At 25.9% G+C, this 26564-nt stretch overlaps 1 protein-coding gene across 2 annotated transcripts in view; it reads right to left on the reverse strand.

The window, feature by feature from the left end:
* Positions 1-3749: 3749 nt before the first annotated feature.
* The window catches only part of MTA1-like (metastasis associated 1-like), a 297677-nt gene continuing 274862 nt past the window's right edge, over positions 3750-26564 (reverse strand). For both annotated transcript variants that reach the window (XM_075366552.1, XM_075366551.1), the window contains 6 exons: positions 23391-23455; positions 21805-22030; positions 20224-20436; positions 19935-20051; positions 17270-17468; positions 3750-16039 (listed from right to left, as the gene is read on the reverse strand). In XM_075366552.1, coding sequence (XP_075222667.1) covers positions 15931-16039; positions 17270-17468; positions 19935-20051; positions 20224-20436; positions 21805-22030; positions 23391-23455 — 929 coding nt within the window. In that variant the 3' untranslated portion in view covers positions 3750-15930. The remainder of the gene's footprint in view (positions 16040-17269; positions 17469-19934; positions 20052-20223; positions 20437-21804; positions 22031-23390; positions 23456-26564) is intronic.

Genomic DNA, 26564 nt, shown 5'->3' on the forward strand with positions numbered 1-26564 from the left:
TATGTATACCAATGATTTTTTTATGTCAAAAAATGTTCAAGACAATATTGTACTTAAAATTTTATTCATTAAAGTATTACATTAATAAAATGCCTTTTAAGGGTAAAAATTGCGAAAGATTATTTTTTGACAACCAAGATGTTAATTTTTAAAGTGTTGTATAATTTGAATTGGATGGAGAGGTAGATGGGAAAAATGTTGCAGGCAGGCAACATTTGTAATATGTAAAAAAGATTGTTAGGGATGTAGGGGTACACTGAATTGAAATTACTTTCACTAGATTGGGAATCTTGGAGAGCTGCATCAAACCAGTTAAATGACTGAAGACAAAAAAAAATTGAATCTGGGATAAGACCATATAAAGATATAATTTTCATTAAAAATGAATTAACCATGTGTGATTGAGAGACACACTGATTTTCATTTTTATTAAGACAAATAGAATCTACATAAATCTTTCATTTTTAACTCATAATAAAACCTTGTTCATTTGCAAATTGCTTAATTAATAATGTTTTTAATACTGACATTGCTTGATAAAGTCAGAGAAAGATGTGAATGGCAGCTTTATGCAAAATCATTGTGTGTTTTTCCCTTTACATGTAATATCTTACATTCCTTTAAGATAATATTATTATTCTGACCCTAACCCAAAATTCTCTCCCAAGATATCCGCCTTTAACTCCAAAGGATCTGGGTTTAAATTCAAGTCAGGCTTGACATTTTATTTCTCATCAAAATAAAAATGATTTTGCAGGTCTAATTAAAAAACTGTCTTTAAAAAAAGGGAAATAAGTGGATGTAACCAGTCATCATCCTACAATTCCCACAGTGAATAAATAATGTTTTAAAAAATTTTTTTCCTAATATAAAGTCAATGTACAAAAAAGACTTCTTTTTTGATAATTCTCCTTGCATATTCAAGTCTGTAATTAATATCATTTACTTCCAATAATTTTTGTATTTTGCTTCATAAACATTATTTTTAACTTCTGTTATAATATATTTTTCATTCTGAAAAGTTTTCTGACAGTTGTTTTTTTCTCTTATTTTATGAATAGAAATTGTTTAATGTCCTCAGATTTAGAACATTAACATTTGTTTAAAATAAATAGATAAGGAGTTTAAAATAAATAAGTTAAAAAGGAGTTGGAGTGATCAGCATCATATTTTAATTCTTGCACTATGCTTACTGGACATAAGATTCTTTAAAAAAATAAAATAAAAATGTTCATAATGCTCAGAATGCCTAGAGCCATGAATTTTGATCAATTATTTTTTAATATATTTATTTATCAGGCTAATAATATATCATTAGTAAAAATTGTCCTTGTAGTACACAGAAGGATCTGGCCACTATAGTATAATTAATGACAAGTACACCTATCTTTTAGACTTTATCAAAGCCATATAAATATTTACCAAGAAAATTATCATGTCTCTATTTTATTTAAAAAATTAATGGTAAATTAAAAAAAAAAACAAATTATAGATTTTACAGAAATTTTTTATTACAGTGACTGATTGGCTTCTTGCTACCTGTGCCAACTTTTTTTCTGCAGTCTATTACCTCCACCAGCACAAACACTACTTCAGACAACCCAGGTATAACTACTGCACATCTATGAGTTTTCTCTTTCTAAACTTGGGCAACTAATATTTACTCAATCAACACACCAACCACTCCATTTCTCAAATAGCTACCATTTCACTGTTTTAGACAGCAACCAAATTAATAATCAATATAAAATTGGAGAATAATTAATCTATTTATGCATAAAGTTAAATTAAGTGTAACTACAACCTTATAAATGATAATAAAACCCACTTAACCTTTCCAAGTTAAATATGAATATATCCAAAACTTAGAAAAATCTCATCGAGCTATTATCAGCCATTTCTAAATGGTGTGTTAAACTTTGCTTAATTATTTATATATTTATATTACTGTAATTAGTATGTAAAACAAATTTTTGGGGATGTAGGATGTAGAGGGTATACTGAAATGAAACGACTAGCACTAGATAGGGAATCTTGGAGAGCTGCATCAAACCAGTCAAATGACTGAAGACAAAAAAAAAAAAAAAAAAAAAACTGTAATTACTGATCTATTTCTAAAATATGTTTTGAAATTCTAATAATGACTAATAATGGTATATAAGTACAATCCTAATCTGTTACAATTTGATAATCTTTTCAGAAATTAATATTTCTTTTATTCTAGAATTTAAAATGTTTTACAAAAAGGTGTAAGATAAGCTACAGGTTGGCAGTTTGTATTTTTCAGTAATGTGTGATTTTTGTTTAAATTATTCTATTAAGAAGTTATTAGTTCAGTTTTGTTGAACTATGCATCTTTTATTTAAAATTTTATTATTGTATTGTTTTTATGTTTCAAGTGTTTTAAGAAGTCTTTCAAATGTTTTTATGTTTCAAGAGAAAGTATGTTCACAGTAATAATTTTCTTTTTTAATTTGTAAAATTTATACAAAACTTATAAGTTTTTATCATAGTAATAATTATGATATAAAACTTATTTCTAACCAATATTATAGGTATTTTAACCTTTTATGCTTGTTTATTCATAGGTACTCCTGTTTTTCACTGTTGCACAAAAACTGATAATGACTTCTTTAACACTGTCTTCTTTTACTGATTCCTTTAATTTTTGGATTTTCATCCAAAAACTTATAAAAAAGATAATTCAGAATTAAAAAAGTTCTGATAATGTTGCATAACAACAATTATAACAATTCTTAATTTTTTTAGCCAAAAATTGATATCAAAACTGATATAAATTTTTAATCGACAGATTCTCTACTATTTTGTTTTCATTTACTTTTTGATATAAATTTTTTGTATATCCTCAATACTTATTTTATGATCAGATTGTTTTTTATCAGCACTAGTAAACAGTATTAAAATAGTAAAACAAGTAGTTTATCACATATTCTCGTTTACCTTTTCTAAATTATTTATGATTTTTAACATTACAACATGCATATCCTTTTAAACTATTTAACTTTTATGTCAAAATTAATGAGGAAAAAATTAAAAAATTCCTCTATTAATTACTCTTATAACAAAATATATAAATGACTGCACATCATTATTTGATTATGTGAGAAATGTATTATCATCATTAATACGAACGGCATTATCACACTGGATTTGCCAACTCAGTATATTTTATCATAAAACATTAATAAGAAAAACCATTATTCATTGTAATACACATAAAAATACATATTACAACAGTCTAATTTTTATTTGAAAATTTCTTCATCACAGACTTCTAATATTGTTATTTTCATAGTAATGCAACCTCCTACATACCCTGAAATATTTCTATTTTTCTGAACAAAATTATTATTTACTTTATAGTTGCTTTGCAGTACAGAATAGCGGCAAGATGTAGGTAAACATTTTCATAAAATTTGGATTCACACATAACAATCTAGTATTTAAGCAGCTGCAGCGATTGTGCCAGGTGTTGCTCTCTGGTAGTAAGAGGAATAGTTTTTTATACTAAAAAGGATTTTTTTCAAAATGTTAATAAAAATATCAAAAATAAAATTCTTAAATTAAGTCAAACTTAAATCTTACAAAATTAAATAAAAATACCTGATTAAAAAAAATAATAATAAATCAATGCAGTATTTTTCACCATTAAACAATTTATTTACATTTAAATTAAATTTTGGAAGTGTGAGGAGAGTAAATTGAGATTTAAAAAAATAACACATTAGTCAAATCTGAAATAAAGAGAAACTCTTTATAAATACGAATGTATATATAAATCATTATTTAAACATGTAATGAAGCACAGTCTTTGTACAAATATAAACATATCTATAAATTAATTAATTAAAAAATAATAATTTTATTGTAAAAAGAAATAAATAAATTATCCAAGCTGAACTTTTTTTACCCAATAATAACAATAATAATGGTGAATTATACTACTTAAGATAATATTATAAGATAAGCCCCATTTACAGCAATATACACCATTACAAATTGTCACAACCAGTGTGAGCAAATTTCAATTTAAAAAGAAAAAAAAGATTGGTTCTTTTTTAAAACAAACTGTCCCAACATACAATTTTAAAAATATTTTATTCATAAATACCCAATACTATATGGTATTTTAATGAATGAGCGTTTCTTCTCTTAAATAAAGGAAATATTTTGGACTTCATAAACATGATGTAGTTTAAACCACAGGATAGTGAAAAGGTTAAAAACCAAAATGAATACAACATAGCAAGCTATACAATAAACGAGATTGATTTTTTTAAAAAATCACACTTTTTATAATATTAATAATTATAATATTATTCTATAAATAAAAACAGTGTAACAAAACAAATAGGTCTAGACAACACTGAAACATTTTGGCAACACTGTTATTAATTAAATTTTAAATATTTTACAAACCAGAAATTCTCGTTAGAGCACCATATATTAACAATTTTTATTCAAAAAGACATTTAAACCCGAAATAAAATTACGTATTGTTTTTTTTTTTTAATATTTTTTATGCAGTACAGACATTGTGCTATTGCTACAAAGTAAAAAAAAAAAAGATGTGCTCAAGTAAAAATAATAATAAAAAGTAATAATAATAATCATATTAATTAAAATAATAATAATAATAGATCATATAATAATTTTACAAGGAGAGGATTTTTAAAGGTGTAATTATCATCTTAAATGTAATTGTTTAATAATTCCATTATTTCTTCCTTATAATTAGGCTATAATGAAACTGCCAAAAATGTACCATCATATCTGATGTATTTTAAAAAATACAACACATATCAGTTAAAGAAATGTTAACAATTAAAAAAACTATTCATAAATAATATCCACATATAATAATGTTACCACTAAGCACATCTAATGATTTAACCAGAAGATATACATAGGATTAACATAAATGACAATATATTTTTCAAGTTACAAAAGGTATACATACAAACATGTTTTACTATGTAACTCAGATAAAATTATTTCTAACAATTTATTTAATTTAAAAATTAAAAAATAAAATAATTGAAATAATAAAAGTTCTTACTGAACAACAGAACTTGTTACAAACTAGAAACCTTATCTTCATTCCACTTCTTGCTATGAAATAATAACATGCAGTAACATTAAGAATACTAGAGGACATTTTTCACTAGCCAAAAGAAATTTTTCTTTTGGCCATATAATAACAACAGAATTTGCTTGTTACCATTTAGAAAATAAAATATTAAAAGAGAAAACCCAATGCAAACTGCAGGGCACACTTAACTACATTTAGATATTATTATTACTTTAAGTGCAAGTATTTTTTAATGAAAGACTACTTTAAATGTACCATCAATTTATTCAAAACATCAAGATGGTACTATCAACATCACATGCAGCAATAGTCAGCTGTTGGGTGAACTACTGAGTCATGTTATTGTTAGATGGTCTACAATAATTCATACATAAATTTATGAAATTTTTGGGCCAAATGTATTGAATGACAAATAATCCGGACCAGCTGAATGAATGAATATTCATGATAAAGAGCAAGAACTTAGCATCACTATTTTCTGAAATTCTTGCTAATCAAATTTCTTAATAATGGAACCACCGCCACTAATGTGGACTTACACTATCTTAACTTATATCCAAAACAAAATACATAAAATGCTTTTCAATGGAATTGCATCTATAATATTACGAGGTTGAGCACAGTAATATCACACAGTTCAATAACAGAAGCACTTCAGTGGTGATATCTTTGATCACACCTCCTAATGTTCCATCTTGCAAAAAGTAATTATCACCTTTTAGTACTTTTTGCTTTTTAACCAATAGCTTGTTACACAAAAGTCTGATAATTTTGAAGAATTTAAAAATGGCGTTACAGCAAGTTGGGTAACATACTATTGACTATACCATGACTCTTTTCTGAGCTACTCAGTTTATTAAAATTATACAATACACACCACTGGGCATATTTTTGTTTGTGTTAAATTACAAACAATAAATACTGATCAAAACGATAAAAAATGTCTGAATTCAAAGAAGCAATCCAACGTGTACCCACTACAAAACAAGATTTTAATAGTGCTAACAATATAATGTAGACATGATATAGAAATGATTTATTCAAAATAAAAAATGTTATTATATGAAACTAATTTGACGGTTTAAGTTAAGATAATATCTGACCATCCTTATAAACTTAATAGTCCCATACAAAGGATTATAATTTATTTTGTCATAGAAATATAATCTTCAAAGAATAAAATATATTAATAAAAATAAAGCACTAACGGTTGAAGCAATGCTCAGAATAATGCTAGGCATATAACTATTTAAGAGAATGAAATCTGGTAAAAAATATTCATTTACAATTATTTAACATAAAACTGGATCAACAAAATAAAAAGTTATTTTATTTTGGCATGATGGGGAAGGTAGTAGGAACAGTGAATAATGCCTATTACAGTCAGAATAATTAAACAAAAAAAGAAGCATATCAAACTACATGAGAAAATAATTAATGCAATTATGAAAATCCACTAATAATCATAGTTTATGTTTATCATTTTTATCCCCTCATTTAGAATATAGCAAGCAAATATTTCTGCAGCTCTCCAGAGCTATAACTTACTCTATAGTATATAGTATACAACTGTACTAGTACGAGTACAGTATATAACTATATTCTATATAACTTACTCTTCCAAGTAATTACCAAAATTCTTGTTTACTATTGGAACACAGATAAATATAAATACTTAAAATTAAAAACCATAACAGCAACTGCAATGAATAATAAAAAAAAAAAACAGGTTTTTTTCAGGACATGTATTATCTAACCATTATATTTTAACACAAAAAATATTTGTATCTTATATTTAAGTACAAGCTTAACAATAATATTCAGCACATTATAAATAACAAATATATTAACTGTAAAACATATAAAGCGAATGTGGATATTATTTTTTATTTTTCTGAAGTTCTTAATTTATTAATTAGTTTATGACATATTAACATTTACATTAATGTCATCATAATATTTTTGACAGCTCCAGGGCCTTAATTAACACATAATAATAATAATTTTTCTATTTATAACAAAACAAATACTTGAAATCACATTAATTAATATTTAATTACCTACCAATTATTAATAAATTGGACATGTTGAAACATGTAATAATATTATTTTACACATATTTTATGTTAATTAGGGTGATCCTTAGAAACTACATAATACATAGTTAAAATGACAAATGATTAAATTAACGAAGCAAAACATCACAGATTAATTAATGCTTCAGCAACTTTTAATTTGAGGGAATGATAACAAGAATAGTTAAATGAGTTTAACTGAAAATCATGTTGGATTTTTCAGTCTATAACTTATGACATTTAAGTTTCATGCAGAGAAACATTTACCTCGCATACATAACACTTAACAAAATATAACAACTAACATTTAAGAAGAGAGACAAATATTTTTAGTTTATAGAAATTCACATTTTTTTAATATTTCCTATTTTAAAGAAAAGATTACATGTTTTTAAATCCTTTGAAATAGATGCCTAGAAAAAGGTTCTGAATGCTGTGATGTACACAAAATAAGTAAATTATGCATATAATCTACAATATCTACCAAAATCAAAATCAAATGTTTTTAAGTATGAAGATTCTGATTTTTTTTTTATAATACAAAATATAAAAATATTTGTAACCATAGTTCTACTTTTGACAATACAGGTGGCTGAATTTACGTTAATTTTATAAATGAAAATGGAATATTACATAAAACCTAATATAAGACATAATATACTTACTTATCTTTGAATAAAAACCTCTACATATGTTCCTACTATTTTGTTTTCCGGCAAAAAATGAAAATTGCCAGATTCTTTCATGCAGTATACTTATACCAACATTTTAAGTTACTGTTATAGATCTATCAACCAGTTAGTATTATTAATTTATACAGTTAATATAAAATTAAAAAAAAGACTACATATTACAATGAATCATTTGTAAATTAAATGCTAACCCTGGAAGAAGGAACAACTATTTTAAATGACAGCATGCCATCATAACACCATACTAATTTTTTAAGAATCGCTTTTAAAGAAAAGATTACATGTTTTTAAACGCTTGAAACAGATCCCTAGAAAAAGGTTCTGAATGTTATAATGCACTGCTTATTCTCCTGAACTAAATATGGTGGTTTGTCAACCCCTACAGTGTAGAATTTTCTTTTAAAGGGCACATTATAGCTCATAATTTTTTTGAATCTGACAGTAACACTACCGTAAATATTTATTACAGTGTTATCTTTTGAGTTTGCTAAGGATTTTATTACATTTAAGTAAGATTACTTTTAGATTCTATGTTCATTTAATATATATGTTCAGTATAGAAAATTATTACTACCTTTAAACACATATGAATGTAGCTAAATCAGCTACAAGCTCATATGAATGCACTATTAGTTACATGGATTACAAACTAGTGACACAAATTACCAGTATAGATGAATTGCACGGTATGTTTATTTACATTTTGTATATATAAATAACAGTCACATTGATTTTCAAGAATGAAGTATTGCACTATTAATAAAATTTTATATGCAACAGTAAATAAATAGATGATTACTTGAAAATAAAGGATAATAATGGTTGATGACATTTAAACAAATTAAAAAACCATTAATAATGTTTAAGCAGGCTATTAAGGAACCAACTAATGTACAAAAGTAGTTTAAGGAAATAAGTTTTATGTGTTGGTGAAGATGACGATGATAAAAATATTAATGAAACAAACAATTCTAAAATACCAAATGTTAGCGTTGTTTTGTTAATAACAGTTTGTTTTACCAGGTACCATAAAAACTATAACTTTAGACAAAACAAAAGAATAGAAATTAGAATATGGCTAATGAACTGGCTGTCTGCGAAGATTTATTTGACTAATGTCAAAGCAATTATAAAACTATTAGTCATAATTTCAAAATTATTATAACAATTATAAATTAAATAATATTTATGCAGTCCAGTACAATACAGTAAACCACTTCCTTCACATGATAATTCTCCAAAATCTGGAGCGTCTCACTGAGTTTCATTCTGGAAATTGAAGCTTAAGAAATAGGGATAAAACATGGATGGCTGAAGCCATATCTAATAATCTATTTTTTATAGATCAACTTAAACAATACTGGGTGCTGTTTTCATACTGGGTATGTTGCATTATTTATGACCATAACAGTAATGAAGAAAAAAAAGGTAAAGAGATAGCTTTCCTTAATCCAAGCATAATCAAGTTCACGAATTGTATGTTGCAGAATCTCACTGCAATCATTCATATCCAGAAACAAAAATGATTCTGTATATCATTTCTTCACTCACTAAAAGAAAGCCAGACTAATAAAATAAAGTTCATTGTGATATAATGAATCAGTCATAATAAAGCTTCAAAATGTGTTTATGTCAATAATGATATATTAGGCTAGCTGCGAGGATTGTTCTACCCATGAACAACAACCTGTTAAGAATCTTGATGAGACAAATTAAACTGCAGCATTCCATAAAAAATTAGATCACCCTATCTAAAATTTTTAGTAGGTCAAATTTTATCTGTTCTTGAACACCTTAATTTTTTATGATAACTGATTTCTTTAAAATCATTGTATGGTCATAGTTAATTTTGTTGAGTAAAAAAAAGGCACATTTAATATATTAAAAGCTATACTGTGCTGATAAATGACACAAGATCTTTGAAAACAGTAAATAAAAATTTACCAGGTAAACTGATAACTCACAATTTTACCCGATGAATTAATAATAAGTACAAGAGAAAAGTATACAGTAATTCAATAATTTACCAATGGTATAAAAATTAAAACTATTAAAAACATTATTAGATAGACAAAAAACAAAAACAACCTATTGTCCAATATTTCAAAATCAAATTTGATACAACTGTATATAAATAAAGATTTGCAATTCCTGATTTCACATACATATAATAAATTTCTTAAATGTATACAAATTGTCTAACTTTCATGAAAAATATGAGAAGGCAAATAAGGTGAGACTAAACATTTTTGTATGTAATTTCTTAATCTTTACCTATTTTCCATAATGATTATAGACATATTACAAAGAAACATATTAAAAAGCAGGAACAGAAAAATTTCACTTTATAGTCACAAACCTGGTATGATTTTGAAGTGCTGCTTGATATGATGGTATTTTTCTTTTTAGTATGTTTTTTATTAAGTTTAAATATATGCAACACAGCTTCATTATTTAATTTCTTTGTTCACATGACTATTTCCTGACTGCATATTAAAAAATAATAATACAAAGACTAAATTTATTGAAGTACACTATTCTTTAGAATAAATATAGTAATTTTTATTGACTAATTCATATATTCAAACAACATTTTACATTGAATCATATTCTTTTTCCCAAATATATTTTTACATAATCTGAATTAAACTTGGAGAACATCGTTGATATGAAAGATATTTAACAAAAACATTTCCTAAATATTAGTTTTATGTAATATAACATGCAATAAATTATAATTATTAAAATTTTATGACACAAGTTGGTGTAATACTCAGAGTAGTGGCTTTTGAATTATCATTTCTCTAAGATTCAATCCTGAAATGTTAATAATAATAAATATTTTTTAAATAGTAAAAAAAATGAATTATTTTTAATAAAAAATTATAAACTATTTAACATGTAATTCATTACCATTTCATGAGTTAACTTCAAAATAACTGCAAGCACTTTCATTAAACCACCTCATTTTTTTGGTAATATTTGACATCTTTAATGGTGACTTAATCAAGAATTTATCTAATGGACTTAAAAACACTATTCAGTATTTACACCCAAAACTTGAAACAACTGTCATTTATTATAAATTAAAATAATTTTTTAAAAAACTACTTTAATATTTTAAATCTACATAAAAAAAGAAACAAAGCTTATTTTCACGGTCACATTCCGAATGGTAACTTCTACTTCTCATAAGGACACCCTAATTCACAATTTCTCAGTGTAACAATAATTAATAATAACAAATCCAGTTAAGTAATGTTTATTAATAATAATAATAATAAATATTAATAATAAAATATACTCACACAATATGTGAAGAATAATTTTTGGTTGACGCGCATATATCCAGTCTACAAAACTTCCTTTCTTACCAATTTAATTACTTATTTATAATTTAATAAAGTGCACACTTTTATTTTTCAGAAATAAAACACTTAATTAACAAATTATGTATATATTTATATATATATATATTATTATTTATCATATTAAAAAATTACTTTATTCTTTCATATAATATTAAATATCTGCACAAATACATAGAAAAATTTTTATTGCATCAAATAACACACTGTTGAGTAAAATTGAATGGATGGAGTTTGTCGTTAATTGACTAAATCTTATAAAACTTTTTCATTTACTAAATAGCGATGAAAAAAAAAAACATTGTTTGTTTACAAAGATTCAACTATTTACAAAAGAAAATATAATAATAAAAAGACAAATCATAAAATTACAATTTTTATATAAACAAAACATTACTATAATGCCTAATAACAATAATAATAATAATAATAATAATAGAAATAATAAAAACAGTGAAAAACTGTTTTAAAGAAATTTAATATGATATACAGTTAAAATTAAGAATGATTAAAGTGAAAAACAAATTATTTTCTTCATTTCTGACAAAAAAATTAACCAGATTAGACAGTTAACAAAAATTACAATTTAAAAAAAATGAATATAACATACATAATATAGTTCCATATTATTAAAAGCTACTAAAATTTATGTCATCCTTTATAAAGACATATAATTAAAATAAAAAATTATATTGATACCACTAAATGAAATTTTTCCCCAAGACACATATTTCCAGAAACTTGGAACACAACAAGTAAATTTAATAGTTAACAAAAATAGTTAAATACATAACAGCCTTAATATTCGAATATACAACAATAAAAAAAGATAATTTTATAAAACTAATAATACAATAGATAAAAACTCTTGAAAAATATCTTTTGGTAATTATTTTTATACTGAAATGTGTATTGAGATGTTTATTTAGTTAAATATAACAACTATCAATTATTTTAATATTACTGATTTTTTTTATTTTAACTTGTGAATTACTTAAAATTCAATGTATTTTAAAAATCACAACAATCTTGCTAAGCAATAACTCACTCAAACTTCAGACCTAACCGAGAAACCATGAAAAGTGTGTGAATCATAACAAATTATGAAAAGGTGAATCAAAAACAATATCAATAAAGTATGACATCTAATAGAGTAAATAAGAAAGAACAGATTCAAATTAGGACAATGAAATAGTAAAAATAAGGCATCAAATTGTGATCCAAATTAAAAACTCAATACCGGCTAATCTCTGCTCTTTTTAGACGAAAAAATGCCATTGTTTATCTAATCTACAATAACACACAAGTTCTGTTTTCTTTGTAATATTTAATAGAATGCATGAAAATTAACAACCGATCTTTACAGAAACGAAATTTCTAACAAAACATTAAAGAAGAGTTTTTACACTGCTTTGTTGGCAATGAGTTCAAATACTGTGAATTACATTACAGCGAGTAACAGTTATTGAAATAAGGCCTGTTAACTGATACGTTATGTTCATTATTTGTACAGCCTTGCTCAGTTTGGTTAAAATTTTTATGTTATTTATAATACATCATATTATAAAGAATTATTGTACAGCTTTTTGGTTATTTCTTCAGAAAACTATTTTTTCCCATCTAAAAATTGTGTTTGTTTAAATTCTACATCATAACCTTGTTTTGGTGTTAGATTTTTAATAGGTGTTTTTTTAATAATCTCTTCAATATCTTTTTTATCATTTAAATAGTATATGTTACGTAAAATTTTTTTAAATTTACGTAATGTTACATAAATGTTAATTTACGTATGTTACGTAAATTAACTATGTAGGTTTTACAAAAACCTATTTTTTTAGTATTTTTTAACAGCTTAAGAAACCTAACAGTTATGCTTATATGAAGTATTTGACAAAGTAGTATGATTGCATATCATTCTTCATATATTTTTTATATTATTATTATTGTAGACAAGGCTTTCAAACAGACATAACATTTATGTATATCTTTAATTATATTCATTTATAAATGAATAAAAAATATTAAATACTCTTTAAACCCTCTAATCTTGAATTCAATGTACAAAAAAAATGTTTTACAAAAGACTGTAAAATTATTTTTAATAAAATTTAATAAACATTATTATTTAGCAGCATTTTTACATGACACTTTTGGGAGAGGAAACTTAGTTGATGGTGTCAAAAAATGAATTACAAAGACACACAAATACATCATATACGCACACAAAATTTCAAAACTTTTATAGGTCTGAATAATATGTGTACTTATTACTTAAAAGATTATGAAAAACTTGAGTAATAAGTAAAGTGAAATTAATAGAACAATCAATCTGTAGTTAATTTTTATAAAATGAAAGTTTATTCCAAGCTATCAAATATTTTATTCACACAATAAAATTATTAAAATAATAATAAAGCAATTTATATTACATTCATAGTATAAAAATTGTTTATTTTCAGAAGGCAATTCCCTCCAGGTTGTCCATAGCATTAAGTAAAAAATCAATAATTCTTTCCTCATCTGAATTACAGTTAACCACTTTAAATATAAAGCAATAGCTACACACACTTTTTTTTCTGTTCTAAAGACTATAACCCTTTCCTGGCAGAAACTCAAGCAATCTTATCAATATCATAATATTAAGTATATCTCAATTTTAAAACACATCCTCAATTTACAATTTAAGACAATACTGTCATTTATACATTTAAATAAATATACAATTATTTGAATATAATGTTACCATCTATAAATAAATGACAACCAATATGCAAAAATAATTTTTTTAATTATCACATAAAATAATATAATACAATCAAAGTAGAAACTTAATTTAAAGAAGCCATAAAAATCATCGGAAGTTTTAAATGAAAAAAATAGCAGAACTATTTCCTATCATGTTTGTTAATTTTATACATTTTTTAAAAATTAAAATAAAATTTTTTATTATAGGTTTTTATTAATGGTTAAATAATAATATAAAAACAAGTGTATTACCAAATAAGTTGCATTACCAAATGCATAATGTTAATATATTTCAAAGAGAATATGACAATTTAACAATCTTTAATTCAAAAATTTGTTTTTTTCACCAAGAATTATTGAGCTCTGTAAACATGTATATGTGAAAGTTTGAATATATGTATGCAAGCATACTTGCACTGTCACTCCGCTGAAAGTTATAGTCAGACAAAAAAGTAATTTAGTTGTATGTAAGATTCCAAGAATCCATAAATTTTTGTTTTTTAACTAATCATAGTTATTTTTATCTACACTTAGCTTGGAAATAGTCAACACTGATTGCAGTCAACTATAGAAAACCAACTTTTTACCAATTTATAGTACATATGCAGAGACTATTCCCCTAGTAAGATTTTTCATGGACATTGTCAGGTCATATGTATCATTAAATTTATACCTTTCACATTTATTCTTCCCCTCACTGTAAATGTTTATTTTCATAAAACCATTTTTACTAAAATTGGTAAATTTTTTGGAGAAAAATTAATTTAAATGAAGGTATGACTAATCTGTTTCTCATGTAGGAATTACGTTACTAAGTTAGAATATCCAGGAAAGAGTTAACAGACTTAACTTTTACAGTGTGTAACATGAGTTTAGGATCTCTTACAGACCTAAATATGAACAAAAAAAAGATTTTATATGATAAATTTTTTTTAACCTCTTCTTATATAAAAAAAGTCACCTCAAAAATAATCCAACAAGGAAAAATAATCTATATTCTAAACAAAAAATCTCTTTTTGAATTAATATAATAAAGATATGTAAGTGTCAATTTTTAAAAAAATACTTATCAAAATACACACAAAAAGAAACTGAACAATTGATTCTGCTATGGTAAAGCCATAAAATTCACTCAAAAAAGGTTTTTATTTAACAGCAAAATAAAATTACAATTACAGCTTACATATGATTTAAAACAAAGGGTTACAAGTTTTTGCTAAACAAATAAATAAGGGAACAAGCTGATCCTGAAAAAATTACACTTACAGAAATTCATAATAAAAACAAGCTTTCTTTTCATAAATTTTGCTGCATCAAAATAATAACAAAGTATTTATAAGGTTATACAAATATGACTATCTACAATAATACAAATAAAAATTGCATTAATTTTATTTTTTAATTAGTAATAACAGTAATAATTTTCCATCCAACAATTTAAATTTAAGTAACTATCATAAGAATTTTAATCCCCGACATTTGTTTTATTTTTTAAATACTTTACAACAATAAAATAATATGTAACACATTTTTAAAAAAAATCATTACGTTGATTTCAAATTAAAAACCTATTTGTTATGAAAAATGAAAATTTTTGCAACGAATCATATAAAAACAATCGTGAGATCTTATATTCTAAACTGAATTTCAGTCAACTTAAATTTACTTCCTGATTTCCTTTCAGCTTATTAATGTATCCTTAATCTAAAAACAAAATTCTACCTAAGTATATAAATAATAATAATAGTAAATAGTAATAATCAATAATAATAGTAAATCAATCAGAATTGAAGTAGAATAATATTTACATCAGACAATGATAACACTCAATCCATCCAATTTTACTATCATCCTGTAATTATATCGGTTCTCATATCACAACATCACTGTATCAATGTTCACTGCCACCATGATCTTACATCAATGTTTTTCTTCTGTCAGTCAAGAACTACAACTAAGTCCTCCAAACCTTTAGCATTTAATTTACGCCAAGGTTTTCTTGCAGCTCGGCGAAGCTCAATACCAGTTAGCTGTCGTCTGACTTTTCTGAAACAAATAAAAACACAACATGAAACATCATCTGTTTTTCTAATGGCCAGATAAAATAATTCATCATTCCAAATAATAAACAGAAAAATAGACAAAATTATAGATATAATTGAAACATTTTATCATGTATACAGGCCACAAGTAAAATTAAATAAAAGATTTTGCAAAAGACTATATGAATTGGGTAACAACACAAAAAGGATTTTAAATTAAAACTAACTGATGATAATAATTAATGGTATCAAAACTTAAAATTTATTCATCATGAAATATAGAAATTAGATTATATATTAACTAAATGTAGTATATTTAATAAAAATTTAGTAAATAAACTATATTAACTAGATATAGTATATTTAATAAAAATTTAGTAAATAAAACCTTCTACAAGTGTTATAAACAACAAATACCGATAAAAATGTAGAAACAAATTTTTGAATAATACATAAAAAAATAAAATGTGTAAAAAAAATAAAACATTTCATTTCCTAATAATCTCATGGTTCCAAATTGCTTAGAGCATCTTAGGGAATAGTATGGACGGGAATGAAGAAAGGATAAAATGGCAAGGACTACCTATTGTTTAAGAACTTGGTTTTTATAGATCACAAATATTAAATGATGCTGGGTGCAATATTACTATTTTTAGTGGCTAACTACCACAGCAGTAGATGCCACACTAACAATGTACACACATGCACAATACACTCTATTATATATATATAATAATTAAATATATATTTGTAATATATATATTTAATTTATATATTAAATGATAAATAAACCACCAATACACAGTAAATAGTAGTTAAATTTACCATATTAACTTATATATTTACTATGTTTTGGTGGTTTATATTTTAATACTAAATTTTATTTGCACAGCGGTCAAAATGTTTATGAATTATTTGAATGTTCAAAAATAAAACAACACACACACACACAGTGAGAGAGAGACTGAGGGGGGGGGGGAAATCTACTTATTCACATGTTAACAAAAGAAATCATAAATTTCCTTGTTTGAAACCTACAAACTCAGTAAAAATTTCATGTGCCAGTTTGAATTTACAAGACAAAGCCATACATCATACAAAACCATAAAATATGGATCAAATCACTACTTGACATATCATAAATGTATTGATAATATTCTTTTTTTTCATATCACATAGATGAAATAGGTTGCAGATAAATAAAAGAAAAATACAGAGTAATAAATCAACTTACTTGGTGGCATCAGTAGATCTGAAATAAACGTCATCAGGAGCATCCATCCAAGAAATAACTTGTTTTCTGCCAGTGCGAGACAATGTTGCTACCCTGGCTTTTCCATTTAGATGGTTAATAACAGTTCTGGGCCCTAGAGGTCCAAGACTTTCTTTATGAGCCCGCTTTGGAGGTGGACCAGCATGTGGCATTATTATTCCTTTAACAGAAAAACTCATGAATATAAATATATATATATATATAAACTAATTATATACACTATTCATACTACTACTTATAATAACACTACTACATAACTACTTATAATTACTACTATAATATAACTGAATTAAAATGTTTACAGATGTATTTACATGCATGTGTGTACCATTCAAACAGCTAGATTTTGATAAAATTAAATTTGGACAGAAAATGTTGCTAATTCTTAGAAAAGTATCAGTAATATATGTATAATGAAAAATAAATATAATCTCACAAACAATAAATGCCTATTAATGACTGAATTTGAATTATCTTTAACTCTTATAAGATAAATAAAAATATCTTTTATAACAACAAAAAGGAGAAATTTTATATATTCTACGATATATAAACAAACATTTCTGTTCTTAATAACCTGCCTAAAGTCAATACACAAACAAAAATTAAAAAAATAATAAAATTGTAAACATCTTACCTTCATCCCAATCCAAATCTGAATAAGCATTAAAAATAAAATGAATGTATTATGAATAAAACAATTTACACACACATTTTAAGGATACAATATTATATTATCTTCTGAACTAAAGAATTTACAATTAAAATATATGACAAAGTATTTGAATTTACTAAATACATAGATCGCAGAAAATTATTTCAATTTAATACAAAAAAAAAAAAAAATTATCCCTCTAAGAAAAGATTCCAAAGTACATGTAAAGTTTTGATTTAATTTATTCAGTTCAGAGATTTTACAGTGATTCTGTACTTGTAATCAGAATTGGCAATGAAAATATAGAAGAAAAGAGATCCCACATTACTTATATAAAATAACGGTAATCTAGTATTAGAGGTACCAGTCATTGAAGAGTCATCTTAATCTTCTAATAACAAGTTTATAGAATATTTTTATTAAATTGAAAGAGTTGTATGATTTCCCTCATGTCCCTGGAATCTCTGGAGAACCTTTATTCAGAACCTGCAGCAATGTATCCTTGTGCATCAATAATACTGTACATGTAGCTGCGTTACATTCTAAATTTACCAGGCCAGACTGTATTGATAATTGGAACTAATAAATACACGGTGGTAGATATCCGAAGCAAAAGAAGCTCATTCTTTAGAGGATATTCACAGTTATGCAAGATAATCATAACTAATTTTATTACTGACTGCAATAATTCAAATAAACTATATAAAATTAATATTAATTGTAAAATATAATTGTAATTATGCAGATTTCTATCAATTATTTATCAGTACTTCAATAAAATTAAACATCAAAAACTTTATAAAAAATTGTTGAAAAACAGTTTTCATCTTTTCAAATACAAACTGTTACAGAAAGAGAAGACAACTCCAAGAAGTCGTAAAATTTATGTTTAACTTATTCAGCACAGATAATTTTAAGAATGTGATTTTTTGTGTATTTTCTGAAATTGTACTGCTGTATACATAACATGCTAAAATTATAGGTTATATAAATGAATATATGTAAACTATAGACATATGCATGCCCATCTAAAGTAGCCATAACGTGGTAGGGCACATAAAAACTTGTCATTCTAATAATTTTTCATCATAAGAAGTACTAACTTTCATGAGTTAATGAACAAAATTTTCAACAGAATCTAAAATTAAAATATGCCAAAAATTAATGGATAAGTAAACTCATAAAAATTTAAGTTAATTGAAGAAAAAATATGAATCAGCTGATTTAACTTTACTTTTTACACAAATAATATTTGTAGGTAGGAATATCAAAATGGAAGTCATGAAAGCCATTACAGGATTTTTAACTAAATTATTTCTTTTAGCAAACAGAGGAACATTTTCTAAATTTAATATTCTTCAAGACATTCCCAATATTTTTACTGTTAAACCTGTCTTGTCCAAGTTTTACTGCAGCATGAGGGGAAAATTCACATTTTGCATGTAATAGGATACCAGTCTTATTCATAATCTCAACTTGGAGGACAAGGAACCTTCCTTTCAAGGCTACCATTCATTAGCTGAAAAATACCCATTTTTAGACACTGACAACAACCTTTTTCATCCACTCTCATACAACTGTATAAAAATAACCTACATGCTGCCTTGCACCCAGAATCTTAATTAAGCACTCATACATTTAGGATTTGTTGTCAGAGTTGAAAAACTACAAATGTAGAATAAGACTGTCCCATTCAACAGTATTAATAAGCATTAGGTGGCAGAATCTTGAACTCTGCTATATGGCTCTAAACCATGGATTCTGACTATATGATATTCTAAAACTTTGTCCCTATACTTTAAAAAATACAGTACAAGAACAAGCAAGATTTCTATTTTTTTTTTCTTACAGGTCATAAATTACTTACATTAAAGTTAAGTAAAAAAATGATCAGTATTCCCATCACGTAATGAATTGAAAACATTTAAAATTAAAAATGAATTTGCCTTTAATAAAACTAAAAACACTGACCATCAATGCCATTCATCTCCTCAAATGCTCTTCTCTTAAGCGATGGTGAAACATTGTTAAGTGCTGCTTTTTCAGCCTCAGGTTTATTCGGTATCCTTTCATACAATAAACTGCCATCTAAAAATAAGAGCATATACATAATTAAACTAACATAATACATATAAAATAAATAAATACATAAAGAAAATTAACACAAATAATATTAAAATTCACCTGATAAAAAAAAATCTAAAATAATAACATTTTTTTTACTTTTCTATTTAATACAAATTACACAAAACTACATTACCTGGAGCTTTTGGAGGTTTAGGGAATGCAACACGATCTGATCGAGGAATCTTCTCCTTGTCTGTAGGATTTAACCATTCAGGAACAATGAGGTCATAATTCCGAGCAATGCCTAATCTAGTAGCAATCTGTGTTACACTACCTCGATCCTTCTTGCGATAACATAAAAGCTGTTTTAATTCTGACATAGTTTTTCCTGCCATTTGCAACTGACCTAAAACAGTTTAATAATAATGTTTTACATCACTCTTCCAATACTGTTTATTTTATTTAGAAGTATAGTAAAAATCTTTGTTAGGATATTGATATTTTTTGTAAAATACTTTGTCTAAAATTACATATTAAATGTAAAAATTAAAATATAAAAAATGAAATGTTAATAATATTAAAATTAAAATTATATATATGACGTCAATTAAAAATAAAATAAAGTAAAAAAAGATACTACATGTATGTGGCCAACCAATACTAGTGCTGCACTATTAAATAAAATGTCTATGTAATACCTGTAAAAGTGCTACTATCTATTGTAGCTTTTATAAGTGTGTCCTCCTCAAATTCTGTTTGTGAACTGAGAAAGTTGAATTCCTGCCTATATTTGCAAAAATGATTGCGAGGACATTTATATATGTAAAACCGATAGATCTTTTAAAGCCAGATTTTATGAACATTTTGGGCATTATAAAAATAAAAAATTTGATTTCTATAATGTTGCTGATTATCTTATTAATAATAAACATTCTATTTAGATATTAATACTAATTTAGAAATATTAGAAATTAAGAAAGGAGATATAAAAAATAATAATAAAAATCTAGATATTTTGAAAATTATATATATAATCCCTGTCTATATATATATATAGACAGGGATTTAACTTGATCAATAAATGCTGCAATGGATACCAACCAGCACTTTTATAGATATTACATAGATATTTTATTTAATAGTACAGTACTATAGTATTGGCTGGCCATTAACATGTAAAAATATATGATGTCAATTAAAAATAAAGTATAATTGACATCATATATTTATTTATTAATTGACATCATATATTTTTATATGTAATTTTAATAATTATATTATTTTTAACATTTAATTTTTTAATTTTTACGTTTAATATGTAATTTTATTTAAAGTATTTTACAAAAAATATCTACAAGTGAAGATGCAGGTTACCATGAAAGTACTTTTGTTAGAAACCATATGAAAAAATAAGGTGAGTTATTTTATTTTCTGTACTTGAGTGAATCTCACTGAATCATACATATTTCTATTATTGTATACAATTAAGTTGAAAGGGAAAGCAGTTTAGCTATGATGCAATGATCATGTTCCTCTTGTGCTTCATGATAAAAAAAAGTGCAAACAGAACGTGCTAAACATACAAAAAATATACTTAAAATTTTACTTTCTGACAACCATTAGAGATATGTAATTCATTTCCAGTTTTAATAAAGAAAATTTATTAACACTACTTACCAAAGGCTGATTTATTTATCAGTTAAAACATAAACATTTTTGCATGTAAACCAAATTAATAATTTAAATTTTGAAATATAATTCAAAAAATACTTACATTCCTGTTTGATTGCAGGTACATTGATTGGCCAAAATGGCGATCTAGCAGCATGGCGTGGCAGCATAAGATGTCGACAGAGTCGTCTTGAGATCCTGGTTAAAGGCGTTGTGCATAAGTAGAATGCTGTTCGAGTCTTCATTATTGGACGTGGTGATCCTGAGCGAATTGCCAACCCATGTGCAGTTGCATAATGCCGAGCAAGGTGTGCTTTTAACTTAAACTCCTAATCAAAAATAAAATTTTAAAAGTAATCACTCTGAAAAACACACACAGACTCTAACAGAAGAACAATGTTAAATAAGATGTGATAGTTTAAAAAGTGTTAGGACTAGAAGTGTGTACTTGATGTATGAAATCTTCTTTTTTGAAATATCAAATCGAGTGTTTTCTGTTGTATGCAGGAGTAACAACAGTGTGACCAAGTCATCACTATTACAAATTTAATATATTATAGTTTGATTACATACTTCTATGAAGTATGTAATCAAACTCTAATTACCTATACGTAGGTAATATAGTCCTAATAAATGAAAAGTATAAAAAGTATTTTTACAGACCTTAATCCTTGATCATAACTAATACCTATTGTAAGTGTTGCACATATACGACATAAAGCTAAAACAAACTTTATGTTTTATGTCTGCAGAAGTGTGAGGTTTAGTGATTGAAGTACATTTAACAAACACAGAATGTATATTTAAGTTGTTAATGCTAAAATTAACATATCTCTGCAATCACAGCAATCCAGCATATACAGTATAACACAATTCATTGATAATAAAATAATTATTCTAAAACAATATGAGATGTATCTATTAAATAATAAGACTGTCTTTCTACTTCTTAAAGAAAGGAGAAAAACTCTTTGGAAGAGACCTTCAATATGTCTGAACATGCATAACAAATATCAACATTGTGTTGATTGTAAATCATTGCTTAGTAAAGTCATTGTTTTCTGTTGTCTACCGAAATGTTGAAATTCAATTGAATGTTTGAAAACAGAATGTTTTCAAAGGCTTCCTGAGACTTAGGGGTTTAAGACTACAAGGCATAATTTTGGAAAAATTGTTTTCAGAAGTTTTGACAAAGCTGAGAAAAAGTCAGAAAAAGTAACCAGAATTTTGGAAAAGTGATTTCATTCTTCAACAAGACAATGCACCCGTTTACATAGCACTTTTTTTACGAGAAAACATTACTATATTGTAACATCCAACAAATTTGCCAGATTTGGCACTATGTAACCTTTTTCCCCTAGCACAAAATCTCCGCTTAAAGGAACATGTTTTGAGTCACTTGGTGCGACAAAGAAAAAAACAGTAGATGTATTAAATTAGCTAATAGAAACTGTACTGCTATATACCTCTAATCACTGAAAAACAAGATTGAATCAGTATGTAAGTATAAATAGGAACTGTATTGAAGGGGAAAAACATTAGATTTATAATACACATAAATAAAAACAAGTTATTGTATCAATCTTATCATTTAATAGACAACCTCTTACATACAAACCAATGTTACTGGACCTATCTAACCATTAACACTTTTAAATAAATATTCCAAGAATCAACGATAATGCTCACCTTGTTACAACCGATAATACTGCAACGGTGAGGCCTATGAGATGTCAGGCCAGATGGCGCCCTTTCTAAAATTAGAAAATGTAAACATTATAAATCACCTATTCAACCTAAATGTATGAAATTAAATTTAACTATATTAATATAAAATAAATTAAAACCAACTAGTCAGATCAAGAACTATGTCAGTAAGCTACTATGTCATCAGTGTGCAACTCCCAATTTTAATATCACTTATATCTAACATTGTTTAGGTCATGATCAATGCACGTTTATTGTTCATTAGAATTGATTCAACATAAATATGGATTTAACCTTTGCTAATCTACTTTTTATTCATGGTATTCCAGGTATTTCAGAACCATCGGATTGTAAGCATGCAGATTTCTGATTTATCTATCAGCTTCTGTGTTAACGTAGAAGTTAGAAAATTAGTTTTTTAAATTAAGACAAACATTAATTTAAATAAGGTAATTATACAAAAGAACATGATATAACTAATAAAACTATTAAACTGTTCTGCACCACTGGTGAGAATGTCTCACCTATTCTATTCAAAATGGTCCATTTCTATGGGTAGCATTGGAAAATAAAGCTATACATTAGGGTGAATCAAATTTACATGGTAATTTTGCTATTCTATGCAGTAATCAGTTCCGAGCTGGATGGTGGAGTGGAGAGCTAATGTTCGGTGTATTAGAGAGGAAGAACCAGCTTGGTTAGCTCCTCTCTTCTGTTCTGTTGTCTGTACAGCCAAGAGTGAGCAAGAGGTTCCGTCGTCTGTTGCACAACATATAATCATAAAGTTTTAACTAATGAAGGCATTAAACTCATATAAATTTTAACTCATTTAAAGGTACAATTTGAGAACGCTACATTGTCCTAGAACCGAGTGTATACATGGAATGAAAAATTTAAGGGCGGGCAAGAAAGTGTAAAAAACAAGTTATGATCAATGCCCAAGGTCAAGGCTCACAGCTGACAACATCCGTGCCATTCAAGAGCTTATCAAAGGTGATTGCCAGTTCACTGTTGAAGAAATTGCATCAGAAGTGGGTTCAGCTATGGGAGTGTTCAATCCATTATCACAGATAATCTTGGGTTTAGAAAAATTAGTGCTCGATAGGTTCTGAGTTTGTTGACTGAAAATCAAAAAACAGGTCAGGTTGGAGATCTGTGGGAGACTTCTGAATCAATTTCGGGAAGAAGGGGATGATATTTTGAGGCACATCATCTCATGTGATGAGACATGGGTCCATCATTACACTTCAGAGTCAAAATTGGTGAGTGAGGAGTGGCGAAGGAAGGATGAAGACTGCCATACAGTCTAGATTTGTCCCCCTGTGATTATTTTTTGTTTGCATCCTTGAAAGAATCGCTTGGAGCAGAATGATTTGAAAACAATAGACGTCAAGGAGCGTGTGCACAATTGGTTGATAACTTGTCCTCAAACTTTTTATGAACAAGGAATATTCAAGCTTCCAAATCAGAGGCAAAAGTGTGTAGATTGTGAAGGAGACTTATATAGAAATGATGAAGGTATAAATTGTGTATATTATTAATCAATAAATTTATTAAAAAAATTACCACATACACTTGATTCACTCTCGTAAATTAAACCAGTCAATCCACAGCCATGTAAACCAACAGTCAGTTCAGTGTATTGGTGAATGAAATCATTCTATTAACTCTTTCCTTTAACCATCTACTTAACCTGTCTTGTTCATTCCCTTTTTCTTCAGCTTGCCTGTTTACAGTATTAAATTTTTCAGTATTAAATTGCTAGTAATGCATCCTTTCTCATCTCCAAACTCAAATTTAATCTACACAAAATGCTAATTTTGATGTTACCCTTTCTCAAAAGTTATATTACTTTTATGTAATAAACTTTAAAGGAGACAAAGTGACAGTGGTCTTAAGTCAAACTATTATACTAATTGCATTCTACAAGTCAAATATCTACACCATACAACTTGAATTCTTTAAAGATAACATTTTTTAATCATTATATTGAATTAATGATTCCAATCTAATATAACAATATTTCTTCTACATATTAGTAAAAGTAAACACACTCTATAACTGATTCTACATCATGGTATTGCCAAAGTTTCAGAAAACACCTAAAATAAATAGATTTATACCAGTGCAACCGCCCCCCTTACGTGTTTCTGACAGTGGTCAGATTTTATATATATATATATATACCTATTTTTTTTAAACACTAGCAAATTTGAGATTGTTGTCGCAAAATAATTTTTAGACCATAAAAACAGAAATATTGTTATAAAAATTGGAAGATTAAGGCGATACTTTAATATACAGGAATTATTTTGATAAATTTATGAGGTAAAGCAAAAATATTTAAAAACAAATGTGCACTCAAACAATGGACAGCCAGATTTTCTCAAAATTTCATATTCATATAGAAATTTCATTAACAATCAAAAATTAATTCAAATTTAGTTTTTATTACTTCCATTATATTTACATAACATTTTTTTCAAGATCATATAACTTAGCAATAGAGTTAATTTAATATTCTATGCGTATGAAAATACCATAAAAAAAACAAAATTGCCATATTTATTTTTTCTGAAACATAGTCCAATCCTAGAAATGAAGATATTGTTTTGAAATCTTGAGTAGTTTAATCATGCAATAAGTGTACATAATTTCAATAAAACTTTATGTGCACTTATTCAAGGCAATTGTACAAGGAAGGCCGAAGCAACACAATTGCAATCACGTGCTGGGAAATAATTCTTCTTCAAACAACCATGTAAAAAGGACTATTATAAATAATTATTAATAGTTTAATAACCTAAATAAATAATGTATAGTTTAATAATATGTCTAAATATAAAATTTTAAATTATTTATTTATTGTAACATAATATTATAAAAAAAATATCCAGGATGGTGTGCCAAATTTTAATATGGCTTGTTGAACTGTAATTAGAAGTCAAAAATCTGAAGCAATTATTTGACAAACACACTATAATGTATACTTTGAGATTAAAAAATACAGAAACTGATAATAATGGAGTAAAGTGATCATACTAGTCAAACAGTTGATGTAAAATAAAAAATTAGTCTTTCCCGAAAAAAAGTTCTTTAAAATTAAAAAATCATTAAAATTATTTTTAATAACATTTTTACAAATAACATAAAATT

This window comes from Lycorma delicatula, chromosome 5 (assembly GCF_047948215.1).
Source record: "Lycorma delicatula isolate Av1 chromosome 5, ASM4794821v1, whole genome shotgun sequence".
NCBI classification, from domain to species: Eukaryota; Metazoa; Arthropoda; class Insecta; order Hemiptera; family Fulgoridae; genus Lycorma; species Lycorma delicatula.